Genomic DNA, 15532 nt, shown 5'->3' with positions numbered 1-15532 from the left:
AAGATTAAAAACAAAAATTACTGAATAAATCAATTGTGGAAATTAGATATTAGGATCATATTCTTCCTCTTTAAGGTATTAATCATTCAAGGGTCAATTCTATTCCTTCAATCCTCTGCCTACTATGATCCATGGTGAACATGAGGTTGGTTTAATGCACCAACCAGTGGCGTACCAAGGGGGGCGGGCGGTCCGCCCCGGGTACCAAGCCCTGAGGGGGTGCTCCCGGTCCGGTCCAGTTCCCCCCCCTGCGCCGGGTGTCGCGTCTGGAAACAGCCTGCAGCAAGATCGCGATGCCAGAGATCTTTGCCTGCTTCGACTGTTTCCTCCGCCACGGTCCTGCCCCTCCTCTGATGTCAGAGGAGGGGCGGGACCGCGGTGGAGGAAACAGCCGAAGCAGGCAAAGATCTCTGGCATCGCGCGATCTTGTTGCAGGCTGTTTCCCCAGGGCAGTAGCGTACCAAGGGGGGCGAGGGGGAGGTCCATCCAGGGTGCCGCCTTAGGGGGGGGGGTGCACAGCTGGCCCGGTCCCTATCGCGCTCCTACCCTCCCAGCGAAAGCAGCATCGACGCCATTATCGAAAAAGGTAATGGCGCCAGGCCTTGGAGCACCAAGGCAGACCGCTTCTCCCCCCTCCCAGCCGAAACCCCGCTGACCATCCTATCTCTCCTCCCCCAAGTGAACCTTTCCGACCCTCCCAGCGAAAGCAGCAAACCTCCCTCCAGTAGCGTCGGCTTTCTCCTCCCTCTGCCACATCACTGATGACGTCATCAGTAACGCGGCAGAGGGAGGAGAAAGCCGCGAAGGAGGTTTGCTGCTCTCGCTGGGAAGGTCGGAAAGGTTCACGGGGGGTGGGAGAGATAGGAGGGTCAGCGGGGGTTCGGCTGGGAGGGGGGAGAAGCGGACTGCCTCGGTGCTCCATTACCTTCTTCGGGCAGCAGCAGCGTTTACAATTCGCTGCTGTTGCCGGCTTCAGGCCTTGTTCTCTGCCTGGTCCTGCCTACTTCCAGTTTTCATGAAGACAGGACCCGACAGAGAGGAAGGCCTGAAGCGGGCAACAGCAGTGAATTGTGAATGCTGCTGCTGCCCGATGAAGATCAGGACATCGGGGAAGGAGCAGGGAGAAATCGGCTGCTGGCTTGGGGGTGAGGGTAGGGAAAGAATCGTGGAAGTGGAGAAATCGGCACGATGGCTTTGTGCGGGCTAGGGGGAGAGAGAAAGAAAGGAAAAAAATAAAGAGGGGGGGCCAGGGGGAGAGAGAAAGAAAGGCAGAAATAAAGAGGGGTCAGGGGGAGAGAGAAAGAAAGGCAGAAAGAAAGAGGGGGACCAAGGGGAGAGAAAGAAAGGCAGAAATAAAGAGGGGGGCCAGGAGGAGAGAGAAAGAAAGGCAGAAATAAAGAGGGGAGCCAGGGGGAGAGAGAAAGAAGAAGGACCAGAAGAAGGACCAGAGACTCATGAAATCACCAGACAAAAAAGTAGGAAAAATGATTTTATTTTCAACTTAGTGATCAAAATGTGTCCGTTTTGAAAATTTATATCTGCTGTCTATATTTTGCACTATGGCCCCCTTTTACTAAACCGCAATAGAGTTTTTTAGCGCAGGGAGCCTATGAGCGTCGAGAGCAGCGTGGGGCATTCAGCGCAGCTCCCTACGCTAAAAACCGCTATCGCAGTTTAGTAAAAAGGGAGGGGGAATATTTGTCTATTTTTGTATAGTTGTTACTGAGGTGACATTGCATAAAGTCATCTGCCTTGACCTCTTTGAAAACCCGCGGAATATAAATGATAATTAACATTTTCTCTGCGTACAGCGTGCTTTGTGTTTTTAAAATTGTATTGTTGGTAGATCATTTTGACTTGGCCACAAAGGTAAGGGGGAGGGAGGGAGGGGAACTGCTGAAAGACATCTAGTAATCCTTGCAGGCTTGACTGCAGGGAATTATTTTTGTAAAATCATGTTTTGTTATGTGACTGGCATTATCTAGACTTTAATTTCTATGAATGAATAGAATGAAAATGATATAAAATTACTTGCTTGTTTTTATGTGCGTGCGCTGAAGGAAAGTGGAGAGAGAGTGGGCTGAGGATGCTGAAGGGAAATGGGGAAGAGAGTGGGGAGAAGACGCTGATTTATAAATTGACAATTGTACAGAATATTGTTTCTTTTTATACTTTAATATAAACAATTCAAGGCTTGTGTGGATGGAATCAGGTGGTTTGCGGGGATGGGGACCGAGCTTACGGGGATTAGTCCAATAAAATGGTATTTTTTTATTTCTCATTATTTGTTTTATTTTTATTTGTTAATTTATAAAGTGGTGATTGTTATGTATCAGGTTTTTCAAATTTACATCTACTGTCTTTATATTTTGCACTGTATTAGAGGACATGTGTTACTGTTTTTTGTGGTGTTGCATTGTATCCAGGGTCTGGTTTCTTGGTGGATCAGTTTAACTTTTGTCTACATATTTCTATTTTTAGTTTGTGATTATTCCATTTTGGGCGAGGGTGTATCTCTGTTCTGTGTGTTCTGAAAAAGACATAGTTTTCAGTTGGCATTGACTACAGGACCAATTGACTGTGCGGGATCTGGCTTGTTTAGTTTTACAATGTATGTGTTGGTGTTCTAGTGCTCACTGCAATGTTTAAGATGCAGCCTTTTCCTAGGTACACTCTTGTGGTACGATATGTAGATTGGTACTAAAAATCATATTTTTCATATAGATGGGGGGGGGTGTCAAAAAATGATGGGCCCCGGGTGCCACATACCCTAGGTACGCCACTGGCACCAACTATCATTATGAGCAAGTTTATTTCATGTGAAGTCACAAGATGGACAGAAACTGCTGCTCTTACCGTATTGATCCAGCAAGTAGGGGATTAAATGCATACAGCCAGTCATGCATTTCTTTATCATTGCTTGCCTGAAGAAGGATTCCACGATGCTCTGTGCAAACTGCAAATGTATTGGGGGTCTGTAACAGATAAACTCCATGTCAGAAGGACAATTTTTTTTCAGGATATGACTAAGTAACTGTAGAGCCAAACAAATGGAAGGAACTCTGCTTCTTGCGAGCATCTTTTGCAGTCTGTTGAAACTCAGGCAGCAGTTAAGACATCTTTATCCAGAAAACTGCTTTATGGTCCTTGATATATTCTAAGGCTTCAGAATAAAAAATATTGGGGCTCATTTTCAAATCAAATAGATGTCTCAAAATGGTCAAAAAAAGACCATCCCCCCAAATCGTCCAAATTGTTATTTTGGAATGGCAGAATTTGGATGTCCTATATTGAAGTTCATCCAAATAGCAAGGGGGCAGGTTGTGAATATGTTGTGGGTGGGATTAGGGAGGGCCCAAAATTAGGATGTCCAGCAATGATAATTGAAGGGGAAGAAATGTCCACATTTTTTAAAAAGGATGTTATTATTTAGACCTGTTTTAGACACATCCCGGTTACAAGATGGTGCTCTAATTGAGCAGCTGATCACTGGAAAGATTAAGGCATGACCCCTCATGAATTCCCCCCTTTCCCCTAAATGTGAAACTGTAAAGGAATACCAGGCTTTATGATAGCTTGGAAAAATATCCCTAACTGTCCAATAGGTTCACAATCTAACTAAAGCACCTGTATTTACAATTGCTTACATACCAAGAATACAAAAAAGAATACCAAAGAACAAAACTGAATTAAAATAAAAACAAAAAGAATTAAAGTTGAATAAAAATAAAAATAAGACCCTGTTAGATTAAAACTACCCACATTCAGTTTCTAGTTTCTTTTAAACAAGCCGTAAAAGAGCCAGATGACAACCAGAAACATGATGTGACAAGGATTCTCTATGCCAGCTCCAAGCAGTCCAACCAGAGCCATCTCTACCTCCTTGAAGATCTATCTCAGCGCAAAACAATAAGATATTTATATAATCATAATTAAAATGTAATTGGATAAATAAACTAAATATTAATAAATTGATTAATAATTAAGAGGATTTTAAAAAATGTAAAGAAACAAAAGGATACTTAATAAAGCATACAAAATAATACTATACCAACCCTATGAAACAAAATAGAGACAAAAAAATTCAGATAAATTAACAAATAATCATTAGTCCATGTCCACCACGAGCAGGCTTTAATGTACCTAATGTACCTAAATATTTGACACCTGCAAGCCTTGAAGTGGTGTTCAGTCAGGTACAGTAGGTATTTCACTGTTCCAGGAGGACTCAGCATTTAGCTGAAGGGGGATACGAACCTGGGTGCCCTGATTTGTAGTTCACTGCACTGACCATTAGACTGTCCCTTTGAGCTGCAAAGATGTTTGTGTGGCCATTTTTGAAAAAAATGCTGCCAGACAACCTTATCTCTGTTTTTTTGGCATTCATAATTTGGATGTTTCAGTTTGTAAAATGGCTTGGAAGTTCTCACATATTTTTGAACACAAAATCCTGACGTATTTCCTGTTCCAACATGGCTGCGAGATTAACTTTTTATTGGACTTTATGAGCAGGATGCTCTTTTGAAAATACCAGTTATTGTCTCCCTTCCTTTTTCATCTTGTTAGTTTCAGTACGAGGGGCTGTTAAAAAGTTCTCAGACCAACCACGAAGAGAATGATGTGGAGCCATGAAACTTACAAGTTATTCCACACTTTTCTTGATTTTTTTTTTCATTTTATAGCATTGAAACAAAAAGGCCCTGATTCTCTAAAGTGCGTCCCGATTTTAGGCAGCTGTAGGCATCCTACAGCTGTCTAATCAGCCAATCGGGATGCACTTTTTTAAAAAAATGCTCCCCAGGCAGGCCGCCTATATTGAAGGTGCCTCCAGGAGCCTAGGGAGACCCGCAAGACGCCTAAGGGCCTTAGGCGAACCTAGGCGGCCCTACGCGTCTCCCTAGTAGAGGAAGAGATGCTTACAATGTAGGCCAACAAAATGCTGGTCTACATTGTAAGTAGATGCGGCCGCTATACTTATTGCAGCAAGGGATCTCTCTGCCGCTATAAGTATAGCGGGCCACGGCCCCCTGTCTGATTGCAGGCAGGAGGGTGCTCAAAACCTCATGCCGAAAGATGCTCCCCCCTGACACTACCGACTTCGGCGGGATGGGCCAGGAAGGGGCGGGCCCACCTCATTTCGACGAGGCGGGCCTGCCGGCTGGACGGGCAAGACCCATCTGGCCAAAAGAAAAGGTTAGTTTGGTGGGGGGAGGTTTGGCGTGGGGGGGGGTGCATCTTCGGGCAGGAGGGATTGGGCACCCTCCTGCCAGCGATCGGTAGTGTCGGGGGGGGGCATCTTCTGGCAGGAGGGTTTGGGCACCCTCCTGCCAGATCGGTAGTGTCGGGGTGGGAAGGAGATAGGTAATGTCGGGGGGGGGCGGTCAGTAGTGTCGGGGGGGGGGGGCGGTCGGTAGTGTCAGGGGGAGCATCTTTCGGCATGAAGTTTTGGGCACCCTCCTGCCTGCAATCGGACAGGGGGCCGCGGCCCGCTATACTTATAGCGGCAGAGAGATCCCTTGCCGCGATAAGTGTAGCGGGCCGTGTCTAATCTAACCCGATTCTCTAACCAGCGTCTGTAACATGGACGCCGGTTACAGAATCGGGGTTTAGTGTAGGCCCGATTCTGAATAGGACACCTCTCCCGGGCATCCTATACAGAATCAGGGCCAAAGTGTCTAGAAAAGTATAGAATAACTTGTAAGTTTCATGGCTCCACATTATTCTTTTTGTGGTTGGGCTGAGAACTTTTCAGTGGCCCTACGTATATATACCCTAACCTTTATCCCATCTCTCATCATGTCAGCTGCATTCTACCTGTCTGAAAAGGTTAAAGATGGGTTTTCTACCTTAATTTTTGCAATGCTGTCTCCAAACACTTTGAGGTCAATATTGATCAAAATTTGTGAATTCTACATGTATATGGATATTCATAAGAACATAAGAGTTGCCATACTGGGGCAGACTGAAGGTCCATCAAGCCCAGCATCCAGTTTTCAATAGTGGCCAATCTAGGTCATAAGAACCTGGCAAGATCCTAAAAGAGTAAAACAGATTTTATGCTGCTTATTCTAAAAATAAGAAGAGAATTTTCCTAAGTCTATATTAATAATGGTTTATGGACTTTTCCTTTAGGAAATTATCCAAACCTTTTTAAAACTCTGCTAAGCTAGCTGTGTTTACCACATTCTCTGGCAACAAATTTCAGAGTTTAACTACATATTGAGTGAAGAAATATTTGTTTTAAATCTACTACTTAGTAGCTTCATTGCATGCCCCCTAATCCTAGTAGTTTTGGAAAAAGTAAACAAGTGATTCATGTCTGTTTCATTTCACTCAGCATTTTATATTAAATATCCAGGTAGAGTTATCCAGGTAAATTTACTAGATCACTTTAGGCTGCTATTTAGAAAGACCAATTCTTTTTTACAGAAATTTAATTAGAAAGTACTCAGTATGATGATATCCAGCTAAATAATGCCCCCCCCCCCCAACACACATACTTTTATTAAGTGGCGGTGGAGGTTTATACCTTGGCCTGGAGAGCTAAATGCACCAATTCTATGAGTGTTGGAGCAGCATCGGGGCATTTAGTGCTTCGGGCTGCACAGTATAAGAGGGGGTGGAGGAGTAAAGTTAGCTCAGCCTCATCCTTTTTTGGTTTGGGTAACTTTCACTGCACAAATTTTTGTTCAGGAAGTTAATCAGACAAAAATGGTGAATATTTAAAGGACAAGATTATCCTCTCCTTTTACAAAGCTGCATTAGGCTTTTTTATTGCAGGCCATGGCAGTATTAGCTCCAATGCTCATAGAATTCCTAAGAGCATCAGAGCTAATACTGCTGCTGCCAGTGATACAAAAAAAAAGTCTAACATGGCTTTGTAAAACGGAGGGGGGGGGGGGGGGGAAGTATGTGATTTAAAATTCAATTGTAGTCACATAAATCTTTTGAATATGGACTTCTTAGTTCTAAGTTCATATGGTAGTTATGTACTCTTCCTTACCTTAAGCATAGCCTGCTGATCCTCACTGTATTCCACCTGAGCTGTTGAGAGGTTGAGGATAGCCCTCTCCACAGAGTCCTTGTCACTATTGTAGATGTAAACATAGGGTCGTCTAACTACAACATATCGTTTTACCCAGCCATTGGTATGAGGCTCTAGGAAATGAAGGGTTCCTTTCTTTGAAACAATTGGGCTGAAGGTGAAAATGAGATAAAGATAGAAAGAATAATAATTACATCATATATGATAAATATGTGATAAATGCAATTTTCTAAGAAAAAATCTAGCAAAACCAAACAAATGTTAAAACAAGACTTTAAACTAGGCTAAAAACTTTGTCCACATTGTAGGCAAGACCTTGATGCAAAGTTGGAAGAAATGGAAGGTTCTCAATCTATTTCTGGTAGTGATGATCCTATTAATAATAACTTTATTCTTGTATACCGCAATACCATGGAAGTTCTATGCGGTTAACAATAGAAGAGACTGTACATTTACAGCGAAGTTACATATTACAGCGTTGTTACATTTACAGCGATGTTACATAAATGGCAGTGAAAATTAACAGCGAAGTTACATACATTTACAGTAAAGTTACATATTACAGCGTTTTTACAATTAAGGCGATGTTGCATATATGGCAGTGAAAAGGCATGTGCTAAGAAGAGGCTGTACATTTACAGTGATGTTACAAATTATAACGGTGTTACATTTACAGCGAAGTTGAATATAAGGCCATGAAAAGGCATAAGCTATGGAGGCCTGAGGGGCCATTAGGTCTAAACCGAGATTGGGTAAGAGTGGTCATATCAAGGTAGGGAGGGAGCAGGGAAGGAGGGAAGGCAGAGTTAGCGGAATTTGTCGAAGAGGAAGGTTTTTAGTGACTTCCTGAACAGGTGATAAGGCGGGGAGTTGGAGATGAGGTCAGTTAGGCAATTGTTCCATTTGCCCGCTTGGAATGCTAGGGTTCTATCAATGAATCTCTTATAGAGGCAGCCTTTTAGGGAGGGAAAGGTGAATAAATGGGCGTTTCGTGTGCGGGAGGGGCCTGCTATTTCAAGATGCTCAGACAGGTAGATTGGGGAGGAGCCAGTTAGAGTTTTGAAACAAAGGCAGGCGAACTTAAAGATGATCCTTGCCTCAACTGGGAGCCAATGGAGTTTGGTGTAGTAGGGGCTGACATGGTCATATTTTTTGAGATCGTAAATGAGGCGGACGGCTGCATTTTGGACTATTCTTAGACGTTTGATGGTATTTTTATAGGTTCCGAGGTAAATAATGTTGCAGTAGTCTAATATGCTTAACACCAGAGATTGAACGAGTAGTCGGAAGGCTTGGTGGTCGAAGTAGCGTTTGATGGTGCGCAGTTTCCAGAGGGTGCAGAAACATTTTTTCACCAGGGCACTGGTATGGTCATCCAAGGTTAGAGTGCGGTCCAGGATGACTCCAAGGATTTTTATGGTGGGTAGGATAGGGTAATCTAGTCCATTCAGTTTAAGGGAGGTGTTTGTTAATTTATGGTTTGGACTCGCTAGGAAAATTTTGGTTTTTTCAGGGTTCAGTTTTAATTTGAATTTGGAGGTCCATATTTCTAACTTGGTGAGAATAGAAGAGATGAGTTGTTCCGTTTCTAGAGTGAGTGAGGTGATGGGAACAATGATGGTGATGTCGTCTGCATATATGAACGATTTTAGGTTTGAGTCAGCTAGGGATCGTGCCAGAGGGGCCAGGTAAATATTGAATAGGGAGGGGGAAAGAGGAGAGCCTTGTGGGACTCCACAAGGGTTACGCCAATGGTGGGAGAAGGCTCCATTACTATGGACCTGGTAGGTACGGTTAGTTAGGAAACCTGTGAACCAGTTTATTACTTGTCCGGAGATGCCGATGGAGTCAAGGCACCGGAGCAAAATTTCGTGGTCGACTAGGTCGAAGGCGCTGCTCAGGTCAAATTGGAGTATCAGGGCGCTTTTGCCCAGCGAGAACAGGTGGAGGAGGTAACTTGTCAGGGCAGTTAAGATTGTTTCAATGCTATGGTTTAGTCTGAAACCGGACTGGGAGTCGTGAAGAATGTTGTACTTGTCAAGGTATTTCGTGAGGTCGTTGTTGACTAGGCCTTCCATGAGTTTTTGGAAGAGTGGTATGTTGGCGATGGGTCTGTAGTTGGTGATGGAAGAGATTGGTTCCTTGGGGTGTTTAGGGATAGGGGAGATGAGGATGTGGCCAAGTTCAATCGGGAAGTGTCCAGTGGATAGGCATAGAGATACCCAGTTGAATAGTTCAGCTTTGAATGAGGGGGGGGCGGATTTCATGATGGTGGGAGGACAGGTGTCTAATAGGCAGTTGGAGTTGGCGTATTTAGAGTAAAGTTTGAGGAATAGATTCCAGTCAGGATTTTCAAAGGAGGTCCAGGACATGTCGGCTCTTGAACCTTCAGTATCTGTTGTAGGTAGGTTGAGTGGAGGTTCGGGGCTGGGGGTTATAAGAGACAGTTTTAGAGTGTGGATTTTGTTGGCGAAGTGGTCGGCTAGAGTGATAGCGGAGGGCGGGAGGACGGAGATGGGGCGTTTGTGAGAGTCTATATCGAGTAGAGAGTTAACTAGTCTAAAAAGTGCTTTACTGTTTAGAGAAGGGGAGTTTATTAGTTGGGAGTAGTGTTTGCTGCGCTTATCGATGATCAGTTTTTTGTATTCTTTGACTTTTAGTCGCCAGGTGAGTCTGTCTAAGTCAGTCCCTGATTTACACCAGGTTCTTTCAAGTTTCCGAACTTCTCGTTTTATGGTCAGGAGGTCCGCGTCAAACCAGCTGTTTGAGGGGCGAGTTGTTTTCGAGCGAAGTCTAAGAGGAGCAGTGGTGTTAAGGACTTGGTCGCTAAATTTTTTTTTTTTTTCCCAGTTTAGGTGGAAATTGGGGTCTACGTCGGAGTCGGAGATGAAAGTGTAGTGTGACCAGAAGTCTGCTGGATTTAGTTGTTCTCTTGTCCATATGGATTGCTTTATATGGTTGGGGTTAGGCTTTTTGTCAGGTTGTTTTTTGTGCCAGGCTATATCAAAATTGCACAGGAGGTGGTCGGACCAGGGGGTGTTTGACCAGGTTTGGTCTAAGAGAGTTATATTGGGAGTGATGTTGGAATTGGAGAGAAAGGTGATAAGGTCAAGGTGGTGTCCTTTGTTGTGGGTTGTGGTTTGGGGGGGTTTGGTGAAGCCTAGCGATGTGAGGAAGGAGAGAAGATCAGTGACGTTTGAATTTTCTACCTGTTCTAGGTGTAGGTTGATGTCTCCTGCTAAGAGATTGTAGGTGCCTGCGGAAGAGTTCGTGAGTAGGTACTCATAGTAATCCTCTTTTGCTTGATTCCATTTATTAGGGGGTATGTAAAATAGCGTGACGATTAGGTTGTCTATGCATTCTGTTTTGGAAATTTTACAGGTGAGGATTTCTAGGTCGTTGGTTAATTTGGAGTCTAGGACTTGGAAGTGAAGGTGGCTTTGGAGAATGATAGCGAGGCCACCTCCTCTTTTTGAATTTCTTGAGAGAGTGATAATTTTGTAATGTGGAGGCAGAATGTCTCCTATGATGGTGTCCTGGTCGGAAATGAGCCATGTTTCGGTTAGGAGGACCATATCTAAGCGAGTTTCTTCCAGCCAATCTTTGATGAGCTGGGCCTTATTTCTAACTGAGCGGATGTTCAGGTAGGCACAAGGAAGAATGGTTTGTTGTGGGGGGCAGGAGGGTATCGTACGTTGCAAGTGTTTTAGAGATCGCTTTCTTTTAGGTGATGGTCTGGGAGGGTGGCGAGTGGTGTTGATCACAGGAATTGGGAAAGGACCTGCTTCTGAGCAATCATGTAAAAGTCGGTGGGGGCGGAGGAATTTGTCAGAGCCGGGGATTCTATTCACAGTGGAGTAGGTTGGGATTGGTTCAAATGCTAGAACATTTGTGATTAAGCCTCTTGTGCTAAGCAGGTAGAGGAGGAGAAGGGCAGTGAGATTATGAGTGAGGCTGGTCATGTTGGAAATTGTTGGTCTGGGGTAGAGGCTTAGTGAAGGGCGGAAGAGGAAGGCCTGGGAAGTGGGAGAGAGAGGAGAATAAAGGGGTACAGCGGGATGGCAAGGAAGGATAACTCAGAGGAGAGCTGTAAGCTTATGGAGGTTATACTATGTTCAAGGAGAACTGGGGCAAAGGGGGAATTCAAATATAATTCTAAGACAGGAATGAGATATAATTATGGCCAAGTATTAAATGATGATGGGCCAAAGTTAAATGAGAAAGGTTATCAATGAAAATAAGAGTCAAAATTATTTGGTCAAGAGTCCGCGGGTGGTAGGCAATGACTCTGCTAGTCCATGGGTGGTAGTCCAGGGGATTGCTAGGAGGCCCTAAATATTCTAGGAAAGAGGAACTCGGGCCGCTGCTGCTGAATCTCTCCCCCGCAGGTTCGGGGGAGGGGTGAAACGGCACTCGCGTGCCTAGTTGGAGCGGGCTCCCAGGAAAATGGAGCTCGGGCCGCTGCTGCTGAGTCTCTCCCCCGCGGGTTCGGGGGAGGGGTGAAACGGCACTCGCGTGCCTAGTTGGAGCGGGCTCCCAGGAAAATGGAGCTCGGGCCGCTGCTGCTGAATCTCTCCCCCGCGGGTTCGGGGGAGGGGTGAAACGGCACTCGCGTGCCTAGTTGGAGCGGGCTCCCAGGAAAATGGAGCTCGGGCCGCTGCTGCTGAGTCTCTCCCCCGCGGGTTCGGGGGAGGGGTGAAACGGCACTCGCGTGCCTAGTTGGAGCGGGCTCCCAGGAAAATGGAGCTCGGGCCGCTGCTGCTGAATCTCTCCCCCGCGGGTTCGGGGGAGGGGTGAAACGGCACTCGCGTGCCTAGTTGGAGCGGGCTCCCAGGAAAATGGAGCTCGGGCCGCTGCTGCTGAATCTCTCCCCCGCGGGTTCGGGGGAGGGGTGAAACGGCACTCGCGTGCCTAGTTGGAGCGGACTCCCAGGAAAATGGCGCTCGGGCCGCTGATGCTGAGTCTCTCCCCCGCGGGTTCGGGGGAGGGGTGAAACGGCACTCGCGTGCCTAGTTGGAGCGGGCTCCCAGGGAAATGGAGCTCGGGCCGCTGCTGCTGAATCTCTCCCCCGCCGGTTCGGGGGAGGGGTGAAACGGCACTCGCGTGCCTAGTTGGAGCGGGCTCCCAGGAAAATGGAGCTCGGGCCGCTGCTGCTGAATCTCTCCCCCGCGGGTTCGGGGGAGGGGTGAAACGGCACTCGCGTGCCTAGTTGGAGCGGGCTCCCAGGAAAATGGAGCTCGGGCCGCTGTTGCTGAATCTCTCCCCCGCGGGTTCGGGGGAGGGGTGAAACGGCACTCGCGTGCCTAGTTGGAGCGGGCTCCCAGGAAAATGGCGCTCGGGCCGCTGCTGCTGAGTCTCTCCCCCGCGGGTTCGGGGGAGGGGTGAAACGGCACTCGCGTGCCTAGTTGGAGCGGGCTCCCAGGAAAATGGAGCTCGGGCCGCTGCTGCTGAATCTCTCCCCCGCAGGTTCGGGGGAGGGGTGAAACGGCACTCGCGTGCCTAGTTGGAGCGGGCTCCCAGGAAAATGGAGCTCGGGCCGCTGCTGCTGAATCTCTCCCCCGCGGGTTCGGGGGAGGGGTGAAACGGCACTCGCGTGCCTAGTTGGAGCGGGCTCCCAGGAAAATGGAGCTCGGGCCGCTGCTGCTGAATCTCTCCCCCGCGGGTTCGGGGGAGGGGTGAAACGGCACTCGCGTGCCTAGTTGGAGCGGGCTCCCAGGAAAATGGAGCTCGGGCCGCTGCTGCTGAATCTCTCCCCCGCGGGTTCGGGGGAGGGGTGAAACGGCACTCGCGTGCCTAGTTGGAGCGGGCTCCCAGGAAAATGGCGCTCGGGCCGCTGCTGCTGAGTCTCTCCCCCGCGGGTTCGGGGGAGGGGTGAAACGGCACTCGCGTGCCTAGTTGGAGCGGGCTCCCAGGAAAATGGAGCTCGGGCCGCTGCTGCTGAATCTCTCCCCCGCAGGTTCGGGGGAGGGGTGAAACGGCACTCGCGTGCCTAGTTGGAGCGGGCTCCCAGGAAAATGCAGTTGAAAACCTCAATGCCACTCTACCAGGATGAAAGAAGAGTATAAGGCTATCTCTTTAGTCTTGGAAAAGTTAAATTACCAAGAACATCAATGGGTGATTTGTATAGATGAAGATGGTTAATTTTATTCTTGGTCAACAAAGTGGCTACACAAGTATTCTTGCTTTTAATGCCTTTGGGATAGTAGAGCCAAACATGAACATTGGGCAAAAAAAGATTGGACTCCTAGGGAATATATGGTAGTTGGAGGACAAAATGTAATCAATGAACTTTTGGTAGCACGAAATAGAATCATACTGCCACCACTACATATAAAGCTAGGTATGATGAAACAATTTGTAAAGGCTTTGAATAAAGACGGTTTGTGCATTGCAGTTATCTGGACTTACCATGGAAAAACTGAAGGCAGGAATTTTCAATGGTCTGCAGATCAGACAACTTATAAATGACCCACATTTCAAAGCACCAATGAATGAAATCAAATCATGTGCCTGATCTTCATTTGTTCTTGTTGTGAAAAACTTTCTTGGCAACAAGAAGGCAGACTACACACAATTAGTAGAGGATATGCTCTTTCATTTCAACAGGCTTGACTGTAACATGAATATTAAAGCCCATTATCTGCACAATCACTTAGATTGCTTTCCAAAGAACCTTGGTGACAAGTGAAGAGCAAGGTGAAAGATTTCACCAAGACATAAAAACAATGAAAGCCAGATATCAAGGAAGATGGGATGCACAAATGATGGCAGACTATTGTTGGAATCTTAAGCGGGATTGTCCTGGCAGATCCCAAAAGGAGCTTCTTATGTGCCAAATGACTGGAAAGTTTGTATCATAAACTTGTGCTTTTGGTATGAAATAAGTAAATTTTCATGTTCTACACTTTTCTTTTAATTTTTAATATGCTTCCTTCATGCTTAAAAGAAATGAATTTAAACAGTACATTAAAATATCCCGATTTTTTAATGGGCAAGCAGAGAGAAGAGTAGTATATGGCACATGTTCTTTATCTTAAACACTAGAGCTGATAGGAGAAAACTGGTGCCATTTTTGGAATCAGCAGGTAAAATATACCCAGAAACATTTGAGGCACCAAAATGAGTGTTGGCCAGTGAATCAGTTGGCTACATAAGCATAGCTTTCTAGTTTTTAAGCACTTTGCGATTCTGTGTAATCACTGCAAACACATACTTTCACTTCTAGGGTAGAATATACACAACTATTTCCATAGTAAATGAGAGACCGGTCTCAAACAAGTCTGCCCATTCGAAGAACACTCCCTCAACAAGAACCCTTCCTCTGAGACTTTCCTGGAGTGAAACCACTCCAAGAACCCTTCCTCAACAAGAACCCTCTTTTTTAAGCATTTCCCCAGAGCGAACCTTCATGTTTATCTCATCATCCCTTGAAGTCGAATATGATACTGGCCTCAACTACCTGATGTGGAAAACCATTCCATCGATCAACCATTCTTTCGGTGAAGAAGTATTTCCTGATGTCACCATGAAATCTTCCACCCTTGAGTTTGAGCGGATGCCCTCTAGTTGCCGTGGGACCCGTAAGGAAGAAGATATCTTCCTCCACCTCAATACGGCCCATAAGATATTTGAATGTCTATCATGTCACCCCTTTCTCTGTGTTCTTCGAGATAATATAACTGCAGCCTGCTTAGATGTTCTTCATATGGTAGATCCTTAAGTCCTGAGACCATCTTAGTGGCTATACGCTGAACTGATTCCATTCTCTTCACATCCTTTTGATAATGTGGCCTCCAAGGAAACAATTTGTTTTATTGATGACAGTACAGAAAACAGTGAAAGAACAACAATCGACATAATACAGAACTCGTCATCCAGTTTTTCTCCCCCACACCTGGCAACCCCCCCCCCTTCCCAATAATATAAGGCTAAAGGCAACAGACCAAAGCAAACCAAAGTCCCGGCTATAATCAGAAAATACCCCCCAAAACACCTACAAAACTAACTAGAAAAAGCAGTACATAACCAGTATCCAGTCACCTGGGTAGTAGCATGGAGAATCAATACAACAAGTGCGTTTGCTACTGCAACTGAACCCAGGCCCCACCCACTCAGCCATAAGTAAAGAAATGAAAGATAGGTTCCAAGACTCTGGATTCTTATGAGTCCTGGAAAAGCCAGCGGGCAGGCTCGAAAACTGGCCACCCAGCTTCAAATTGTAGCGAGCCGGGAATACTATGGTTCAAAATGATAAAGAGAAGAATCCCCCCCCCCCCCCCAAGAATGAGAACAAGAAAATAAGAAAACCCCAAAAGGAACCAGAAGGAAAAGAAAAGGAAAAAGAAAAGAAAGAATGAAAAGGGAAAGGAATCTGCATCTCCCGTGCACTCCCCAAGAACCTCCCCAACCAACCCCCCAATGTAACAAATCAAAGGACATTAAGGATATCACTTCGAGCCCGGGGACTCAAAGATTGAATGTAGGGGA

The 15532-nt window shown here is 46.0% G+C and overlaps 1 protein-coding gene across 3 annotated transcripts in view; it reads right to left on the bottom strand.

Annotated features, from left to right (window-relative positions):
• The window catches only part of KIF1A (kinesin family member 1A), a 627076-nt gene that overhangs the window by 14269 nt on the left and 597275 nt on the right, over window positions 1-15532 (bottom strand). For all 3 annotated transcript variants that reach the window (XM_033958697.1, XM_033958695.1, XM_033958696.1), the window contains 2 exons: window positions 7004-7196; window positions 2857-2975 (listed from right to left, as the gene is read on the bottom strand). In XM_033958697.1, coding sequence (XP_033814588.1) covers window positions 2857-2975; window positions 7004-7196 — 312 coding nt within the window. The remainder of the gene's footprint in view (window positions 1-2856; window positions 2976-7003; window positions 7197-15532) is intronic.

This window comes from Geotrypetes seraphini, chromosome 9 (assembly GCF_902459505.1).
Source record: "Geotrypetes seraphini chromosome 9, aGeoSer1.1, whole genome shotgun sequence".
In the NCBI taxonomy this organism is placed as follows: domain Eukaryota; kingdom Metazoa; phylum Chordata; class Amphibia; order Gymnophiona; family Dermophiidae; genus Geotrypetes; species Geotrypetes seraphini.
This window is presented reverse-complemented; position numbering and strand designations above follow the sequence as displayed.